Genomic DNA, 16,182 nt, shown 5'->3' on the forward strand with positions numbered 1-16,182 from the left:
GGGCAGACGTAGGGCATCCTTTAGGGCAGAGTTAGGGCATCCTTTAGGGCAGAGTTAGGGCATCCTTTGGGGAATTCTTCAGGGCAGAGTTAGGGCATCCTTTGGGGAATTATTTAGGGCAGAGTTGGGGCATCCTTTAGGGCATCCTTTAGGGCAGAGTTAGGGCATCCTTTGGGGAATTATTTAGGGCAGAGTTGGGGAATTATTTAGGGCAGAGTTAGGGCATCCTTTAGGGCAGAGTTAGGGCATCCTTTAGGGCAGAGTTAGGGCATCCTTTAGGGCAGAGTTAGGGCATTCTTTAGGGCAGAGTTAGGGCATCCTTTAGAGCAGAGTTAGGGCATCCTTTAGGGCAGAGTTAGGGCATCCTTAGGGCAGAGTTAGGGCATCCTTTAGAGCAGAGTTAGGGCATTCTTTAGAGCAGAGTTAGGGCAGTCTTTAGAGCAGAGTTAGGGCAGTCTTTAGAGCAGAGTTAGGGCATCCTTTAGGGCAGAGTTAGGGCATCCTTTAGGGCAGAGTTAGGGCATCCTTTAGAGCAGAGTTAGGGCATTCTTTAGAGCAGAGTTAGGGCATCCTTTAGGGCAGAGTTAGGGCATCCTTTAGGGCAGAGTTAGGGCATCCTTTAGAGCAGAGTTAGGGCATCCTTTAGGGCAGAGTTAGGGCATTCTTTAGGGCAGAGTTAGGGCATTCTTTAGGGCAGAGTTAGGGCTGAGTTAGAGCATTCTTTAGGGCAGAGTTGAGGCATTCTTTAGAGCAGAGTTAGGGCATTCTTTAGGGCAGAGTTAGGGCTGAGTTAGAGCATTCTTTAGAGCAGAGTTAGGGCATTCTTTGGGGCAGAGTTAGGGCATTCTTTGGGGCAGAGTTACGGCATCCTTTAGAGCAGAGTTCGGGCATTCTTTGGGGCAGAGTTAGGGCATCCTTTAGAGCAGAGTTAGGGCATTCTTTGGGGCAGAGTTAGGGCATTCTTTAGGGCAGAGTTAGGGCATTCTTTAGGGCAGAGTTAGGGCATTCTTTGGGGCAGAGTTAAGGCATTCTTTGGGGCAGAGTTAGGGCATTCTTTGGGGCAGAGTTAGGGCATTCTTTGGGGCAGAGTTAGGGCATTCTTTAGGGCAGAGTTAAGGCATTCTTTGGGGCAGAGTTAAGGCATTCTTTGGGGCAGAGTTAGGGCATTCCCATGGTATTTGTATGGCCTGGTGTTTTCCATCAGACAGGCCCTCCCTCCCCTCTGTGACTGGATATAGGACCATTTGACTGGTTGACCACAGAACAGTCACCCACCCTCACACTGAAATGTCCTTATGATGGATGTCAAATTGGGCTGTTTTAAAGCCTAGTAGGTGTGTGTGTGTTTGTGCGTGTAGGTGGGGGCATTGAAACTTGAGGGCAACAAGTGCCACTTGCGCTAGAGGCACGAGATTCTGCTGGGGGGAAAAAAAAAATCAGAAACTTTACAGCTCAAACACTATGGCCCAATGAAGTAGTTTAACATAAGAAAGGCAGAGAGTGAGAGGGCGGGAGATGGTGTGGAGATGGAGTCTGCTCTGCAGTAATGGTCAAGTGGAATAACATTTGTTTCTGCTGTTCTGAAACAGACACACACCACACTAGGGTTGAATATTTTCCTCGTATTTTTACAAATGTTCCATCCTGAGAATAAATCACTTTTCTCCCACATATTTTTTTTTATGTCAAAGTGGAAGATTTTTTTATTTTTATAAAATGTTAGAATTTTTGAAAAATAAAACACTAATATATCTTAACTATTCAAGTATTTAACCTTGAGTCAAAACATGTTAGAATCACCTTTGGGCAGCTATTGCAGCTCTGAGTCTTTCTGGGTAATTTTCTAAGAGTTTTCCACACCTGGATTGTGCAACATTTGCCAATTATTATTTTCAAAATTCTTAAACTGTCAAATTGGTTGTTGATCATTGCTAGACAATCAGTTTCAGGTCTTGCCATAGATTTTTAAGCACATTTTTGTCAAAACTGTATCTCGGCCACTCAGGAACATTCATTGTCTTCTTGGTAATCAACTCCAGTGTAGATAGGATAACTGAGGATTGATCCAATCAGCCATTCAACTCTATCGGTTTAGAAATCAACATTGGCCTCATGGTGAAATCCCTGAGTGGGTTCTTTCCTCTCCGGCAACTGAGTTAGGAATGACGCCTGTAACATTGTAGTGACGTTGTGTATTGATACACCATCCAATGAATGAATGAATGAATGAATGAATGAATGAATGAATGAATGAATGAATGAGAGAGAGAGAGAGAGAGAGAGAGAGAGAGAGAGAGAGCTGCTGCAGTCAGTCAAATTGCCCTGTGGGAGGAGAGAATAGACTCAAGGTGCCATGTAGGGGAGGAGGGAAGAAGGGAAGGAGGGAAGAGTGCATGCACATGTAGGCACACGAGTCCTGAGAAACAGCAGTGGAGGGGTAGTTTCCACGGGCAGGCGGGGTAGTTTCCACGGGCAGGCAGGCAGGGAGAAGAGAGGCAAGTTCTGTCGGGCTAGATGCTGTGACCTCTCCCTCTATCTCTCCACACCACAGGGAAGTCTTTCACACACACACAGGGGTCACATGAGAACCAGGTCCGGTCTCATTGGTCAACAACACTGGTATCTTTTTGATACATTGAAAGTTTAGAATGATATGCTCTTAATTAAAGTGTGTTCATATTTTAATATTCCAATATCGTAATAGAAAAAAGCCAAGTAGTTTGACTTGATGACTCAGATGTTATTATTGGTTAGGTACAGCAGGCTAATAGTTTTTCTTCTGCAGTGAGTTTGAACCCAAAGAGCCTGGTGACCAGTATGGATCCTGTCTGGGAAACCAAATCAGCCAATCAGTGTGATGGATCCCTGACAAATCTCTCACCCTAACAAACCCAAAGTTCAATGTCAGCATGTGACACAGGAGAAACCCAGTCCCCAACACAATGCCTGTGTGTGTCTGTGTCTGTGTGCCCCATCCAGTGGAGCAGAGATGAGCAGAGAGGAAGAGAGGAGGGGGGATGGCACGTTGTTGAAATAGCCAGTGCTCACTGAGGCATGGGGAGTATTGCCCTGGTCTTTGGGACTGGATTACTTCTCTCTATGGCCAACGATTTTTCCTCGCTCTGTCTCTCCCGCTCTCCCTCCCTCGCTCTATCCAGGGAGGTCTCTTTGTCCCTCCCTCTCTCTATCCAGGGAGGCCTCACTCTCTCCCTCCCTCTATCCAGGGATGCCTCTGTCCCTCCCTCTATCCAGGGAGGCTTTGTCCCTCCCTCCCTCCCTCTATCCAGGGAGGCCTCACTCTCTCTCCCTCCCTCTATCCAGGGATGCCTCTGTCCCTCCCTCTATCCAGGGAGGCTTTGTCCCTCCCTCCCTCCTCTATCCAGGGAGGCCTCTCTGTCCCTCCCTCCCTCTATCCAGGGAGGCCTCTCTGTCCCTCCCTCCCTCTATCCAGGGAGGCCTCTGTCCCTCCCTCCCTCTATCCAGGGAGGCCTCTCTGTCCCTCCCTCCCTCTATCCAGGGAGGCCTCTGTCTCTCCCTCCCTCCCTCTATCCAGGGAGGCCTCTCTGTCCCTCCCTCCCTCTATCCAGGGAGGCCTCTCTGTCCCTCCCTCCCTCTATCCAGGGAGGCCTCTCTGTCCCTCCCTCCCTTCCTCTATCCAGGGAGGCCTCTCCCTCCCTCCCTCCCTCCCTCTATCCAGGGAGCCCCCCCCCGGTTTCATTCTAGTTCTATGTCTCTACCTCACATAAAAAATTAACGATTGTGTCAGTGACTTATTTGTGTTTATCCTAGTCCTGAAATAATTTCTCCTTGCCTATGTACAGTAACCCCCCTCTCCTATACTGTCATTCTCCTTCTCTCAGTCCTCTCTCTCTCTGTGTCTCTGTGTACAGGACAGAGGGATAGTCATGGAGGACAGGGTTTCACTGCAGTCTCAATATTTAATGACTTGCCGTGGACCTGCTGCCTTTCAATGAACCATCTGGGTCATGAGCTTTTTATTATTCACCAGCCCGGTGAGGAGGCAGGAAGCTAGGAGATCAGTCTGCTGTGCTAGGACATCAGTCTGCTGTGCTAGGAGATCTGTCTGCTGTGCTAGGAGATCTGTCTGCTGTGCTAGGAGATCAGTCTGCTGTGCTAGGAGATCAGTCTGCTGTGCTAGGAGATCAGTCTGCTGTGCTAGGAGATCTGTCTGCTGTGCTAGGAGATCTGTCTGCTGTGCTAGGAGATCAGTCTGCTGTGCTAGGAGATCAGTCTGCTGTGCTAGGAGATCTGTCTGCTGTGCTAGGAGATCAGTCTGCTGTGCTAGGAGATCTGTCTGCTGTGCTAGGAGATCAGTCTGCTGTGCTAGGAGATCAGTCTGCTGTGCTAGGAGATCTGTCTGCTGTGCTAGGAGATCTGTCTGCTGTGCTAGGACATCAGTCTGCTGTGCTAGGACATCAGTCTGCTGTGCTAGGACATCAGTCTGCTGTGCTAGGACATCAGTCTGCTGTGCTAGGACATCAGTCTGCTGTGCTAGGACATCAGTCTGCTGTGCTAGGACATCAGTCTGCTGTGCTAGGAGATCTGTCTGCTGTGCTAGGACATCAGTCTGCTGTGCCCGCGAGCTTGTGGGTCAAAAGTGATACGTAGGAGTTGAGCTTCCTTTTCCATGACCTGAATTACACTGGGTATGAGATCCCATCACCTATCCAGCTTCTTCAGATCAGTGTAGATGAAGGAGATGGAGTCATATTGAGACTACTGAGATACTCAAGGCTGTGTGAATGTACAGCTGTCCATGTCTGAAGAGGATTAAAACAACTGAAAGAGGGTCAGACCTCTTCACGTGTCTGCATCATCTCTGAGGACGTGGCATTGTTTCCACGACATATTGGCATAGTGCTATTACTCACAACTGGAGGACGAGCACCATCTCGGAGGCCATCTCGTAGACCTGGTGCAGGTTGACCACCCGCTGGCTGGCCGTGGCGAGCTCCAGAACGGCCACCTCGTGGATGATCTCCAGCCTGCAGTCCTGGCCCTTCCTCCTCTTCCTCATGAACTTGGCGGCGTACTCCTGCCCCGTGCACTTCTCCACACACTTCCTCACCACGGCAAACTTCCCCCTGAGGAGAAGAGGATGTTGCGTTAACAGTAATGTTTTACTGAGAGATTGTAATTCTGGTTTCAGAGAATAAGGTAGACTGGAAAAGCCTCGTGCTATTTACAGTAGAGTAGGTTTATTTATTCACCATCAAAGTTATTATAAAAAGCCTTTTTAACTGTGATAACTGTAACCATGGTAACTGTGACTATGGTAACCGAAGGCAGTCTTTTATTTGTGAATGCCAAGTTGACTATACGGCCTAGTTTCGCTGACCCAATAGGCCGATACTGTCTTTCTACCAACTCACAAGAACGACACAAAGCCGCAATGAACGTTTGAATTTCAAGTCTTGTGAAACTAAATGAAGTAAAATCCCAGTGCATCTCATTAGAATGTCGTTACAAATCAAAGGAACCAACGTACAAGCAGCGTATTTACACAAACCTTTTTTTCTCCCCGTGAAACCCTTTCATCTCAGTGAGAGAAGAGACTTGAGCTGTGTGTGTGTGTGTGTGTGTGTGTGTGTGTGTGTGTGTGTCTGATGGCGTGGATGAGAGAGAGAGGGGTGTTCCAGTGATTCTGAAACCGGCACACTTGTTATCGTTGGGAGCTGAACATCCCTTTGTCTCCTTGGCATTTCGACAGGATGAAGTCATCTCCCGTCCCCAGAACCCGAGCTGGCCCCTTTCTCACCGTTACAACCGTCTGCTTTGTGGCTCTGACGCACTTTGAATGTGGACTGGGATGATGCAGGTGTAGGGGCCTGGTCTGGTGTGAAGAACACACAGCGAGAGTGTGTTGTGTCCCAAATGGTGCCCCATTCCCTATGTAGTGCACTACTTTTGACCAGGACCCATAGGGAATAGAGGGTCCTCTCTGAGAGAAAGGAGTGCATGAAGATGACACGCCCACACCAAGATGACACGCCCACACCAAGATGGCACACCCACATCAAGATGGCACACCCACATCAAGATGGCACACCCACATCAAGATGACACACCCACATCAAGATGGCACACCCACATCACACCCACATCAAGATGACACACCCACATCAAGATGACACACCCACATCAAGATGACACACCCACATTAAGATGATGACATCAATATGCCCACATCAGACCCCCCATCAAGATGGCTGCTAAGATTCAACTAAGTCAGACAAGATGACACACCCACCAGCCACCCCAGCCCCCCTTGGCTGCTGTCAACTGTCAGACTCCAGCCACCCCAGTCATAGACTGATCTCTCTGCTACCACACGGCAAGCGGTACCAGAGTGGCAAGTCAAGGTCCAAGAAGCTTCTTAACAGCTTCTAACCCCAAGCCATAAGACTCCTGAACAGCTAATCAAAGGGCTACCCAGACCCCACTTCTACACTGCTGCTACTCTCTGTTTACGATTGATGCATAGTCAGTCTAACTCTAACTACATAGTCAGTCTAACTCTAACTACATAGTCAGTCTAACTCTAACTACATAGTCAGTCTAACTCCATGTACATCTTACCTCAATTACCTGGACTAACCGGTGCCCCTCCACATTGGACTCTTGACCATATAAAGCCTTGCTTGTTATTTTACTGTTACTGTTTAATTATTTGTTACTTTTATTTTATTTTATTTTATTATACACGCCCAATTTTTCAGTTTTTGATTTGTTAAAAAAGTTTGAAATATCCAATAAATGTCGTTCCACTTCATGATTGTGTCCCACTTGTTGTTGATTCTTCACGAAAAAATACAGTTTTATATCTTTATGTTTGAAGCCTGAAATGTGGCAAAAGGTCTCAAAGTTCAAGGGGGCCGAATACTTTCGCAAGGCACTGTACATGTTTTACTTAACACTTTTTTTTCAGCATTAATGGTTAAGGGCTTGTAAGCATTTCACTGTAAGGTCTACACCTAAAATGTATTTGTTTACAGTCAACGCACTAAAACACTGGAGCAATGGCTTCGTTACGTTCTGTAAGAGGATATGAAAATACAACTTTAGATTCAAATGTTGTGTTGTATTGTTTCCAGGGCAACACAACAAACCTCACATTTATATACAATTGAAGTACAACGTTATTGACTTAACTAAGGGTATTGGCCAGGACCAGGAAAAGGTTATTGGAACTGAGAGGTTTGCAGTGGAAAAGTCCAGAGCCAAATCTCTGGTAAACAGGTCTAACGAATGATGACTGTGGGAGGCTGGGGTGACTGTGGGAGGCTGGGATGACTGTGGGAGGCTGGGATGACTGTGGGAGGCTGGGATGACTGTGGGAGGCTGGGATGCCTTTGGGAGGCTGGGATGCCTTTGGGAGGCTGGGATGCCTTTGGGAGGCTGGGATGACTTCGGGGGGCTGATTAACACACAGTGTTTTGTGAGCGATAGCCATGAGTGCCCACAAACACACACCAGGATTTTTACAGATCACGTCAAGACAGAGTGGCCGTCGAGAAAAGTCAGAGCGTGGCTGACCTCTGGAAGTGGGCCAAGTAGCCACGGGTGGACCTTCGCTCCCCTCATACAAGCCTTAGAGCTTGAAACTCGGGAACCTCAACCACATATCACATGCTCCCTTTTGTATCCAAACTGCTTGACCCCTCATTGCAGATGAAGTTAAAAGGTGTAAGACTGTCCTCCTTTCAAGGAAAGAAAACAGCAGGATTGGGGTCAATTTAGAAAGTAAACATTTACATTTTACATTTACATTTAAGTCATTTAGCAGACGCTCTTATCCAGAGCGACTTACAAATTGGTGCATTCACCTTATGACATCGAGTGGAACAGCCACTTTACAATAGTGCATCTAAATCTTTTAGGGGGGGTGAGAAGTCTAATTCCAATTTCTAATTTTCCTCATTGAAAAGCATTGAAGAGATGTTGGAATTTCACTCCACTTCCAGAATTGACTGGAATTTAAATGGGATTCACCACAAACACAGTGAAACACAATGGTCTTGAAGGTTGAGTTACTGCTCTCATTGAACAGCAGGCTGTCTTTACTGTATGTTGATATGGATGGATGGATAGGGGCATCCTCCCTTTCCTCTCCTGAGAGCAGTGTCACCAGCCTGCATCATGTATAATACTGTCTACAGCACTGTGTACAATACATGTGTACAATACATGTACAATACTGTGTACAATACTGTGTACAATACTGTGCTTTCTCCTGAGAGCAGTGTCACTAGTCTGCATCATGTATAATACTGTCTACAACACTGTGTACAATACATGTGTACAATACATGTACAATACTGTGTACAATACTGTGTACAGTACTGTGCTTTCTCATGAGAGCAGTGTCACTAGTCTGCATCATGTAAAATACTGTGTAAAATACTGTGTACAGTACTGTGCTTTCTCCTGAGAGCAGTGTCACTAGCCTGCATCATGTATAATACTGTCTACAATACTGTGTACAATACATGTGTAAAATACTGTGTACAGTACTGTGCTTTCTCCTGAGAGCAGTGTCACTAGTCTGCATCATGTAAAATACTGTGTACAATACTGTGCTTTCTCCTGAGAGCAGTGTCACTAGTCTGCAATACTGTGTACAATACTGTGTACAATACTGTGCTTTCTCCTGAGAGCAGTGTCACCAGCCTGCATCATGTATAATACTGTCTACAATACTGTGTACAATACATGTGTACAATACATGTACAATACTGTGTACAATACTGTGTACAATACTGTGCTTTCTCCTGAGAGCAGTGTCACTAGTCTGCATCATGTAAAATACTGTGTAAAATACTGTGTACAGTACTGTGCTTTCTCCTGAGAGCAGTGTCACTAGCCTGCATCATGTAAAATACTGTGTACAATACTGTGCTTTCTCCTGAGAGCGGTGTCACTAGCCTGCATCATGTACAATACTGTGTAAAATACTGTGCTTTCTCCTGAGAGCGGTGTCACTCGCCTGCATCATGTAAAATACTGTGTAAAATACTGTGTAAAATACTGTGCTTTCTCCTGAGAGCAGTGTCACTCGCCTGCATCATGTAAAATACTGTGTAAAATACTGTGTAAAATACTGTGCTTTCTCCTGAGAGCAGTGTCACTCGCCTGCATCATGTAAAATACTGTGTAAAATACTGTGTAAAATACTGTGCTTTCTCCTGAGAGCAGTGTCACGAGCCTGCATCATGTAAAATACTGTGTAAAATACTGTGCTTTCTCCTGAGAGCAGTTTCACTAGCCTGCATCATGTAAAATACTGTGTAAAATACTGTGCTTTCTCCTGAGAGCAGTGTCACTAGCCTGCATCATGTAAAATACTGTGTAAAATACTGTGTAAAATACTGTGCTTTCTCCTGAGAGCAGTGTCACCAGCCTGCATCATGTAAAATACTGTGTGACAGCGACTGGGAAGCCAAGAGGGATAGATCTGACTAGCGAAGAGAAAACACCCAGTGCAGTCATGCCTGCCTAACGCCACCATGCTGAACGTCATTGTCATGTTGTCGGGGCAGGAGTGGAAACGGACGGGATGAAATGGGAGTTGGTTTGGGACTCTAGAGAACATACATCAAGGGGGGGGAACACAATGTACTGGACAGTATATTTCTGTGAAAAACAACTACAACATAACAGTCAGTATCTGGTGTAACCACCAGCTGCATTAACTACTGCAGTGCATCTCCTCCTCATGGACTGCACCAGATTTGCCAGTTCTTGCTGTGAGATGTTACCCCACTCTTCCACCAAGGAACCTGCAAGTTCCCAGACATTTCTGGGGGGAATGGCCCTTGCCCTCACCCTCCGATCCCTCCGACGTGCTCAATGGGATTGAGATCTGGGCTCTTCGCTAGCCATGGCACAACACTGACATTCCTGTCTTGCAGGATATCACACACAGAACGAGCAGAATGGCTGGTGGCATTGTCATGCTGTAGGGTCATGTCAGGATGAGCCCGCAGGAAGGGTACCACATGAGGTCTGAGCACTGATGGAGGGATGGTGCATTCCTGGTGTAACTCGGGCAGTTGTTGTTGCCATCCTGTACCTGTCCAGCAGGTGTGATGTTCGGATGTACCGATCCTGTGCAGGTGTTGTTACAAGTGGTCTGCCACTGCGAGGACGATCAGCTGTCCGTCCTGTCTCCCTGTCGCGCTGTCTTAGGCGTCTCACAGTACAGACATTGCAATTTATTGCCCTGCCAACATCTGCAGTCCTCATGCCTCCTTGCAGCATGCCTAAGGCACGTTCACGCAGATGAGCAGGGACCCTGGGCATCTTTCTTTTGGTGTTTTCAGAGTCTATAGAAAGCCCTCTTTAGTGTCCTAAATTGGCCTAACTGTGACCTTAATTTCCTAACCTTCTGTAAGCCGAACATCCACAGGTGCATGTTCATTAATTGTTTATGGTTAATTGAACAAGCATTGCAAAGAGTGTTTAAACCCTTTACAATGAAGATCTGTGAAGTTATTTGGATCTTTACAAATTATCTTTGAAAGACAGGGTCCTGAAAAAGAGACGTTTCTTTTTAACATTTTTTTTTTACATGAGTTTTTCTGGATTTTTTTGTTGTTATCCTGTGTCTCACTGTTCAAATAAACCTACCATAAAAATTATAGACCGATCATTTCTTTGTCAGTGGCAAACGTACAAAATCAGCACGGGATCAAATACTTTTCCCCCTCTCTGTAAATGAGTCATCCCGCAGTGTTTGTCACCCTGATGAAGACAGCTTGTCTGTCCAAACGTTGGACATAAATATTTTTGCATCTGAGCTCCTTGAGCGTGCGGCTCTCCTTTATTTTTTTTTTACTGAAATAAAAGATCCCAGAAATGTTTCATACTCACAAAAATCTTATTCCTCTCAAATGTTGTGCACAAATTTGTTTACATCCCTCTTAGTGAGCATTTCTCCTTTGCCAAGATAATCCATCTGACAGGTCTGGCATATCAAGAAGCTGATTAAACAGCATGATCATTACACAGGTGCACCTTGTGCTGGGGACAATAAAAGGTCACTCTAAAATTTGTAGTTTTGTCACACAACACAATGCCACAGTCTCAAGTTAAGGGGAGCGTGCAGTTGGCATGCTGACTGCAGGAATGTCACCCAGAGCCTTGGCCAGAAAATGTTATGTTATTTTCTCTACCTTAAGCCACCTCCAATGTCATTTTAGATAATTTGGCAGTACATCCAACCAGTCTCACAACCGCAGACCAAGTATAACCACGCCAACCCAGGACCAACACATCTGGCTTCATCACCTGCATGATCGTCTGAGACCAGCCACACGGACAGCTGATAAACTGAGGTGTATTTCTGTCGGTAATGAAGCCCTTTTGTGGGGAAAAACACATTTTAAATGGCTGGGACTGGCTCCCAAGTGGGTGGGCCTATGCCCTCCCAGGCCCACCCATGGCTGTACCCCTGCCCAGTCATTTGAGATCCATAGATTAGGACCTAATTTATTTATTTACTTTTTCCAATATAATTTAATATAATGCCAGGGAATTCTAAGCAAATATTATCTGCTAAATGAATTAGTGTATTCCACAGCATTTTGCCAGACCAGGGCTTGCCATCAAATCGAATGTATTGATCACATACACGTATTTAGCAGATGTTATTGCAGGTCTAGTGAAATACTTGTAAAAGTATGCCAAGTATGCTATTCTGCTCTTCTGAAAATAGACTACATTTTCTTCATATCATGTTTCTTTAGACCTGTCTAAAATAAATAATGGATTTATTGTGAAGGTGTAGGCTATATGACATGGATTTATTAGACTTTGACCTTGACTCATTACCGTCACGGCCCTAGACTCATTACCGTCACGGCCCTAGACTCATTACCGTCACGGCCCTAGACTCATTACCGTCACGGCCCTAGACTCATTACCGTCACGGCCCTAGACTCATTACCGTCACGGCCCTAGACTCATTACCGTCACGGCCCTAGACTCATTACCGTCACGGCCCTAGACTCATTACCGTCACGGCCCTAGACTCATTACCGTCACGGCCCTAGACTCATTACCGTCACGGCCCTAGACTCATTACCGTCACGGCCCTAGACTCATTACCGTCACGGCCCTAGACTCATTACCGTCACGGCCCTAGACTCATAGACTCATTACCGTCACGGCCCTAGACTCATTACCGTCACGGCCCTAGACTCATTACCGTCACGGCCCTAGACTCATTACCGTCACGGCCCTAGACTCATTACCGTCACGGCCCTAGACTCATTACCGTCACGGCCCTAGACTCATTACCGTCACGGCCCTAGACTCATTACCGTCACGGCCCTAGACTCATTACCGTCACGGCCCTAGACTCATTACCGTCACGGCCCTAGACTCATTACCGTCACGGCCCTAGACTCATTACCGTCACGGCCCTAGACTCATTACCGTCACGGCCCTAGACTCACCGTCACGGCCCGACTCACGGCCCTAGACTCATTACCGTCACGGCCCTAGATTCATTACCGATTCATTATTACCGTCACGGCCCTAGACTCATTACTGTCACAGCCCTAGACTCATTACCGTCATGGCCCTCGATTCATTACCGTCACGGCCCTAGACTCATTATTACAGTCACGGCCCTAGATTCATTATTACAGTCACGGCCCTAGATTCATTATTACCATCACGGCCCTAGATTCATTATTACAGTCACGGCCCTAGATTCATTATTACAGTCACGGCCCTAGATTCATTATTACCATCACGGCCCTAGATTCATTATTACAGTCACGGCCCTAGATTCATTACCGTCACGGCCCTAGATTCATTACCGTCACGGCCCTAGATTCATTATTACCGTCACGGCCCTAGATTCATTATTACAGTCACGGCCCTAGACTCATTACCATCACAGCCCTACACTAATTACCGTCACGGCCCTAGATTCATTATTACCATCACAGCCCTAGACTCATTATTACCATCACAGCCCTAGATTCATTAATACCGTCACGGCCCTAGATTCATTATTACCATCACAGCCCTAGATTCATTATTACAGTCACGGCCCTAGACTCATTACCGTCACGGCCCTAGATTCATTATTACAGTCACGGCCCTAGACTCATTACCGTCACAGCCCTAGATTCATTACCGTCACAGCCCTAGATTCATTATTACAGTCACGCCCCTAGACTCGTTATTACAGTCACGGCCCTAGATTCATTACCATCACAGCCCTAGATTCATTATTACAGTCACGGCCCTAGACTCATTACCGTCACGGCCCTAGATTCATTATTACAGTCACGGCCCTAGACTCATTACCGTCACAGCCCTAGATTCATTACCGTCACAGCCCTAGATTCATTATTACAGTCACGGCCCTAGATTCATTATTACCGTCACGGCCCTAGATTCATTACCGTCACGGCCCTCGATTCATTACCGTCACGGCCCTCGATTCATTACCGTCACGGCCCTAGACTCATTATTACAGTCACGGCCCTAGAGTCATTATTGTCTCAGCCTCCAGTATTTATGCTGCAGTTTGTGTAGTCAGTTTGTTATATCTGTACTTCCCTGTCCATTTGGTGGGGCTAGTGTGGGTCAGTTTGTTATATCTGAGCCCTAGGACCATGTCCCATTTGGACTACCTGCATGATGACTCCTTGCTGTCCCCAGTCCACCTGGCCATGCTGCTGCTCCAGTTTCAAGGACCTGAGCCCTAGGACCATGCCCCAGGACTACCTGACATGATGGCTCCTTGCTGTCCCCAGTCCACCTGGCCATGCTGCTGCTCCAGTTTCAACTGCCTGGAGCCCTAGGACCATGCCCCAGGACTACCTGACATGATGACTCCTTGCTGTCCCCAGTCCACCTGGCCATGCTGCTGCTCCAGTTTCAACTGACCTGAGCCCTAGGACCATGCCCCAGGACTACCTGACATGATGACTCCTTGCTGTCCCCAGTGCTGGCCATGCTGAAAGTTTCACTCCTGGCTGAGTCTTACAGTTTCAAGGCCTGAAGGCATGCTGAGACCTGAGTCTTGCAGCCCTAGGCATGGCTGAGTCATGCCTGAGTCTTACAGGCTTTCACCTGATGGCATGGCAGGCTTTCACCTGATGGCATGGCTGAGTCTTACAGGCTTTCACCTGACATGCATGGCTGTCTTACAGGCTTTCACCTGAAGGCATGGCTGTCAGGCCCAGTGAGGCTTTCACCTGATGGCATGGCTGAGTCTTACAGGCTTTCACCTGAAGGCACTCAGGCTTTCACCTGGCAGTCACAGCTTTCACCTCCAATGAAAGGCTTTCACCTGATGGCAAAAGGCTTTCAATGCATGGCTGAGAGGCTTTCACCAGATGTAATCTTTTGCATTTCACCATGGCATGGCAGTCTTACAGGCTTTCACCTGGGCATGGCATCTAATCACCTGAAGGCATGGCTGAGTCTTCACAGGCTTTCACCTGAATGGCAAATAGCTTTTTGATGGCATGCTATACAGGCTTTCACCTGAAGGCATGGCTGAGTCTAGGCTGAGGCATGGCTGAGTCTTACAGGTTTCACCTGACAGGACCTGGCATGGCTGAGTCTTACAGGCTTTCACCTGAGGCATGGCATGGCTGAGGTCTGAGTTACAGGCTTTCACCTGATGGCATGGCTGAGTCTTACAGGCTTTCACCTGAAGGCATGGCTGAGTCTTACAGGCTTTCACCTGAAGGCATGGCATGGCTGAGTCTTACAGGCTTTCACCTGACGAGGCATGGCTGAGTCTAACAGGCTTTCACCTGATGGCATGGCTGAGTCTTACAGGCTTTCACCTGATGGCATGGCTGAGTCTTACAGGCTTTCACCTGAAGGCATGGCTGAGTCTTACAGGCTTTCACCTGATGGCATGGCTGAGTCTTACAGGCTTTCACCTGATGGCATGGCTGAGTCTTACAGGCTTTCACCTGATGGCATGGCTGAGTCTTACAGGCTTTCACCTGAAGGCATGGCTGAGTCTTACAGGCTTTCACCTGATGGCATGGCTGAGTCTTACAGGCTTTCACCTTTCAGGCTTTCACCTGATGGCATGGCTGAGTCTTACAGGCTTTCACCTGGCATGGCTGAGTCTTACAGGCTTTCACCTGAAGGCATGGCTGAGTCTTACAGGCTTTCACCTGATGGCATGGCTGAGTCTTACAGGCTTTCACCTCACTGAGTCTTACAGGCTTTCACCTGATGGCATGGCTGAGTCTTACAGGCTTTCACCTGAAGGCATGGCTGAGTCTTACAGGCTTTCACCTGATGGCTGAGGCATGGCTGAGTCTAACTGATGGCATGGCTGAGTCTTACAGGCTTTCACCTGATGGCATGGCTGAGTCTTACAGGCTTTCACCTGAAGGCATGGCTGAGTCTTACAGGCTTTCACCTGACGGCATGGCTGAGTCTTACAGGCTTTCACCTGATGGCATGGCTGAGTCTTACAGGCTTTCACCTGATGGCATGGCTGAGTCTTACAGGCTTTCACCTGAAGGCATGGCTGAGTCTACAGGCTTTCACCTGATGGCATGGCTGAGTCTTACAGGCTTTCACCTGATGGCATGGCTGAGTCTTACAGGCTTTCACCTGAAGGCATGGCTGAGTCTTACAGGCTTTCACCTGACCTGAAGGCATGGCTGAGTCTTACAGGCTTTCACCACCTCATGGCTGAGTCTACAGGCTTTCACCTGGCATGGCTGAGTCTTACAGGCTTTCACCTGAAGGCATGGCTGAGTCTTACAGGCTTTCACCTGACCTGGCATGGCTGAGTCTAACAGGCTTTCACCTACAGGCTTTCACCTGAAGGCATGGCTGAGTCTTACAGGCTTTCACCTGATGGCATGGCTGAGTCTTACAGGCTTTCACCTGATGGCATGGCTGAGTCTTACAGGCTTTCACCTGAAGGCATGGCTGAGTCTTACAGGCTTTCACCTGAAGGCATGGCTGAGTCTTACAGGCTTTCACCTGACGACTCATGGCTGAGTCTACAGGCTTTCACCTGAAGGCATGGCTGAGTCTTACAGGCTTTCACCTGCATGGCTGAGTCTTACAGGCTTTCACCTGAAGGCATGGCTGAGTCTTAGGCTTTCAGGCTTTCACCTGAAGGCATGGCTGAGTCTTACAGGCTTTCACCTGAAG

The 16,182-nt window shown here is 47.4% G+C and overlaps 1 protein-coding gene across 1 annotated transcript in view; it reads right to left on the reverse strand.

Annotated features, from left to right (window-relative positions):
• The window catches only part of LOC118372496 (serine/threonine-protein kinase 17A-like), a 67,756-nt gene that overhangs the window by 31,840 nt on the left and 19,734 nt on the right, over nt 1–16,182 (reverse strand). The window contains exon 2 of the mRNA XM_052484001.1: nt 4,893–5,105. Coding sequence (XP_052339961.1) covers nt 4,893–5,105 — 213 coding nt within the window. The remainder of the gene's footprint in view (nt 1–4,892; nt 5,106–16,182) is intronic.

This window comes from Oncorhynchus keta, chromosome 28 (genome assembly GCF_023373465.1).
Source record: "Oncorhynchus keta strain PuntledgeMale-10-30-2019 chromosome 28, Oket_V2, whole genome shotgun sequence".
In the NCBI taxonomy this organism is placed as follows: Eukaryota; Metazoa; Chordata; class Actinopteri; order Salmoniformes; family Salmonidae; genus Oncorhynchus; species Oncorhynchus keta.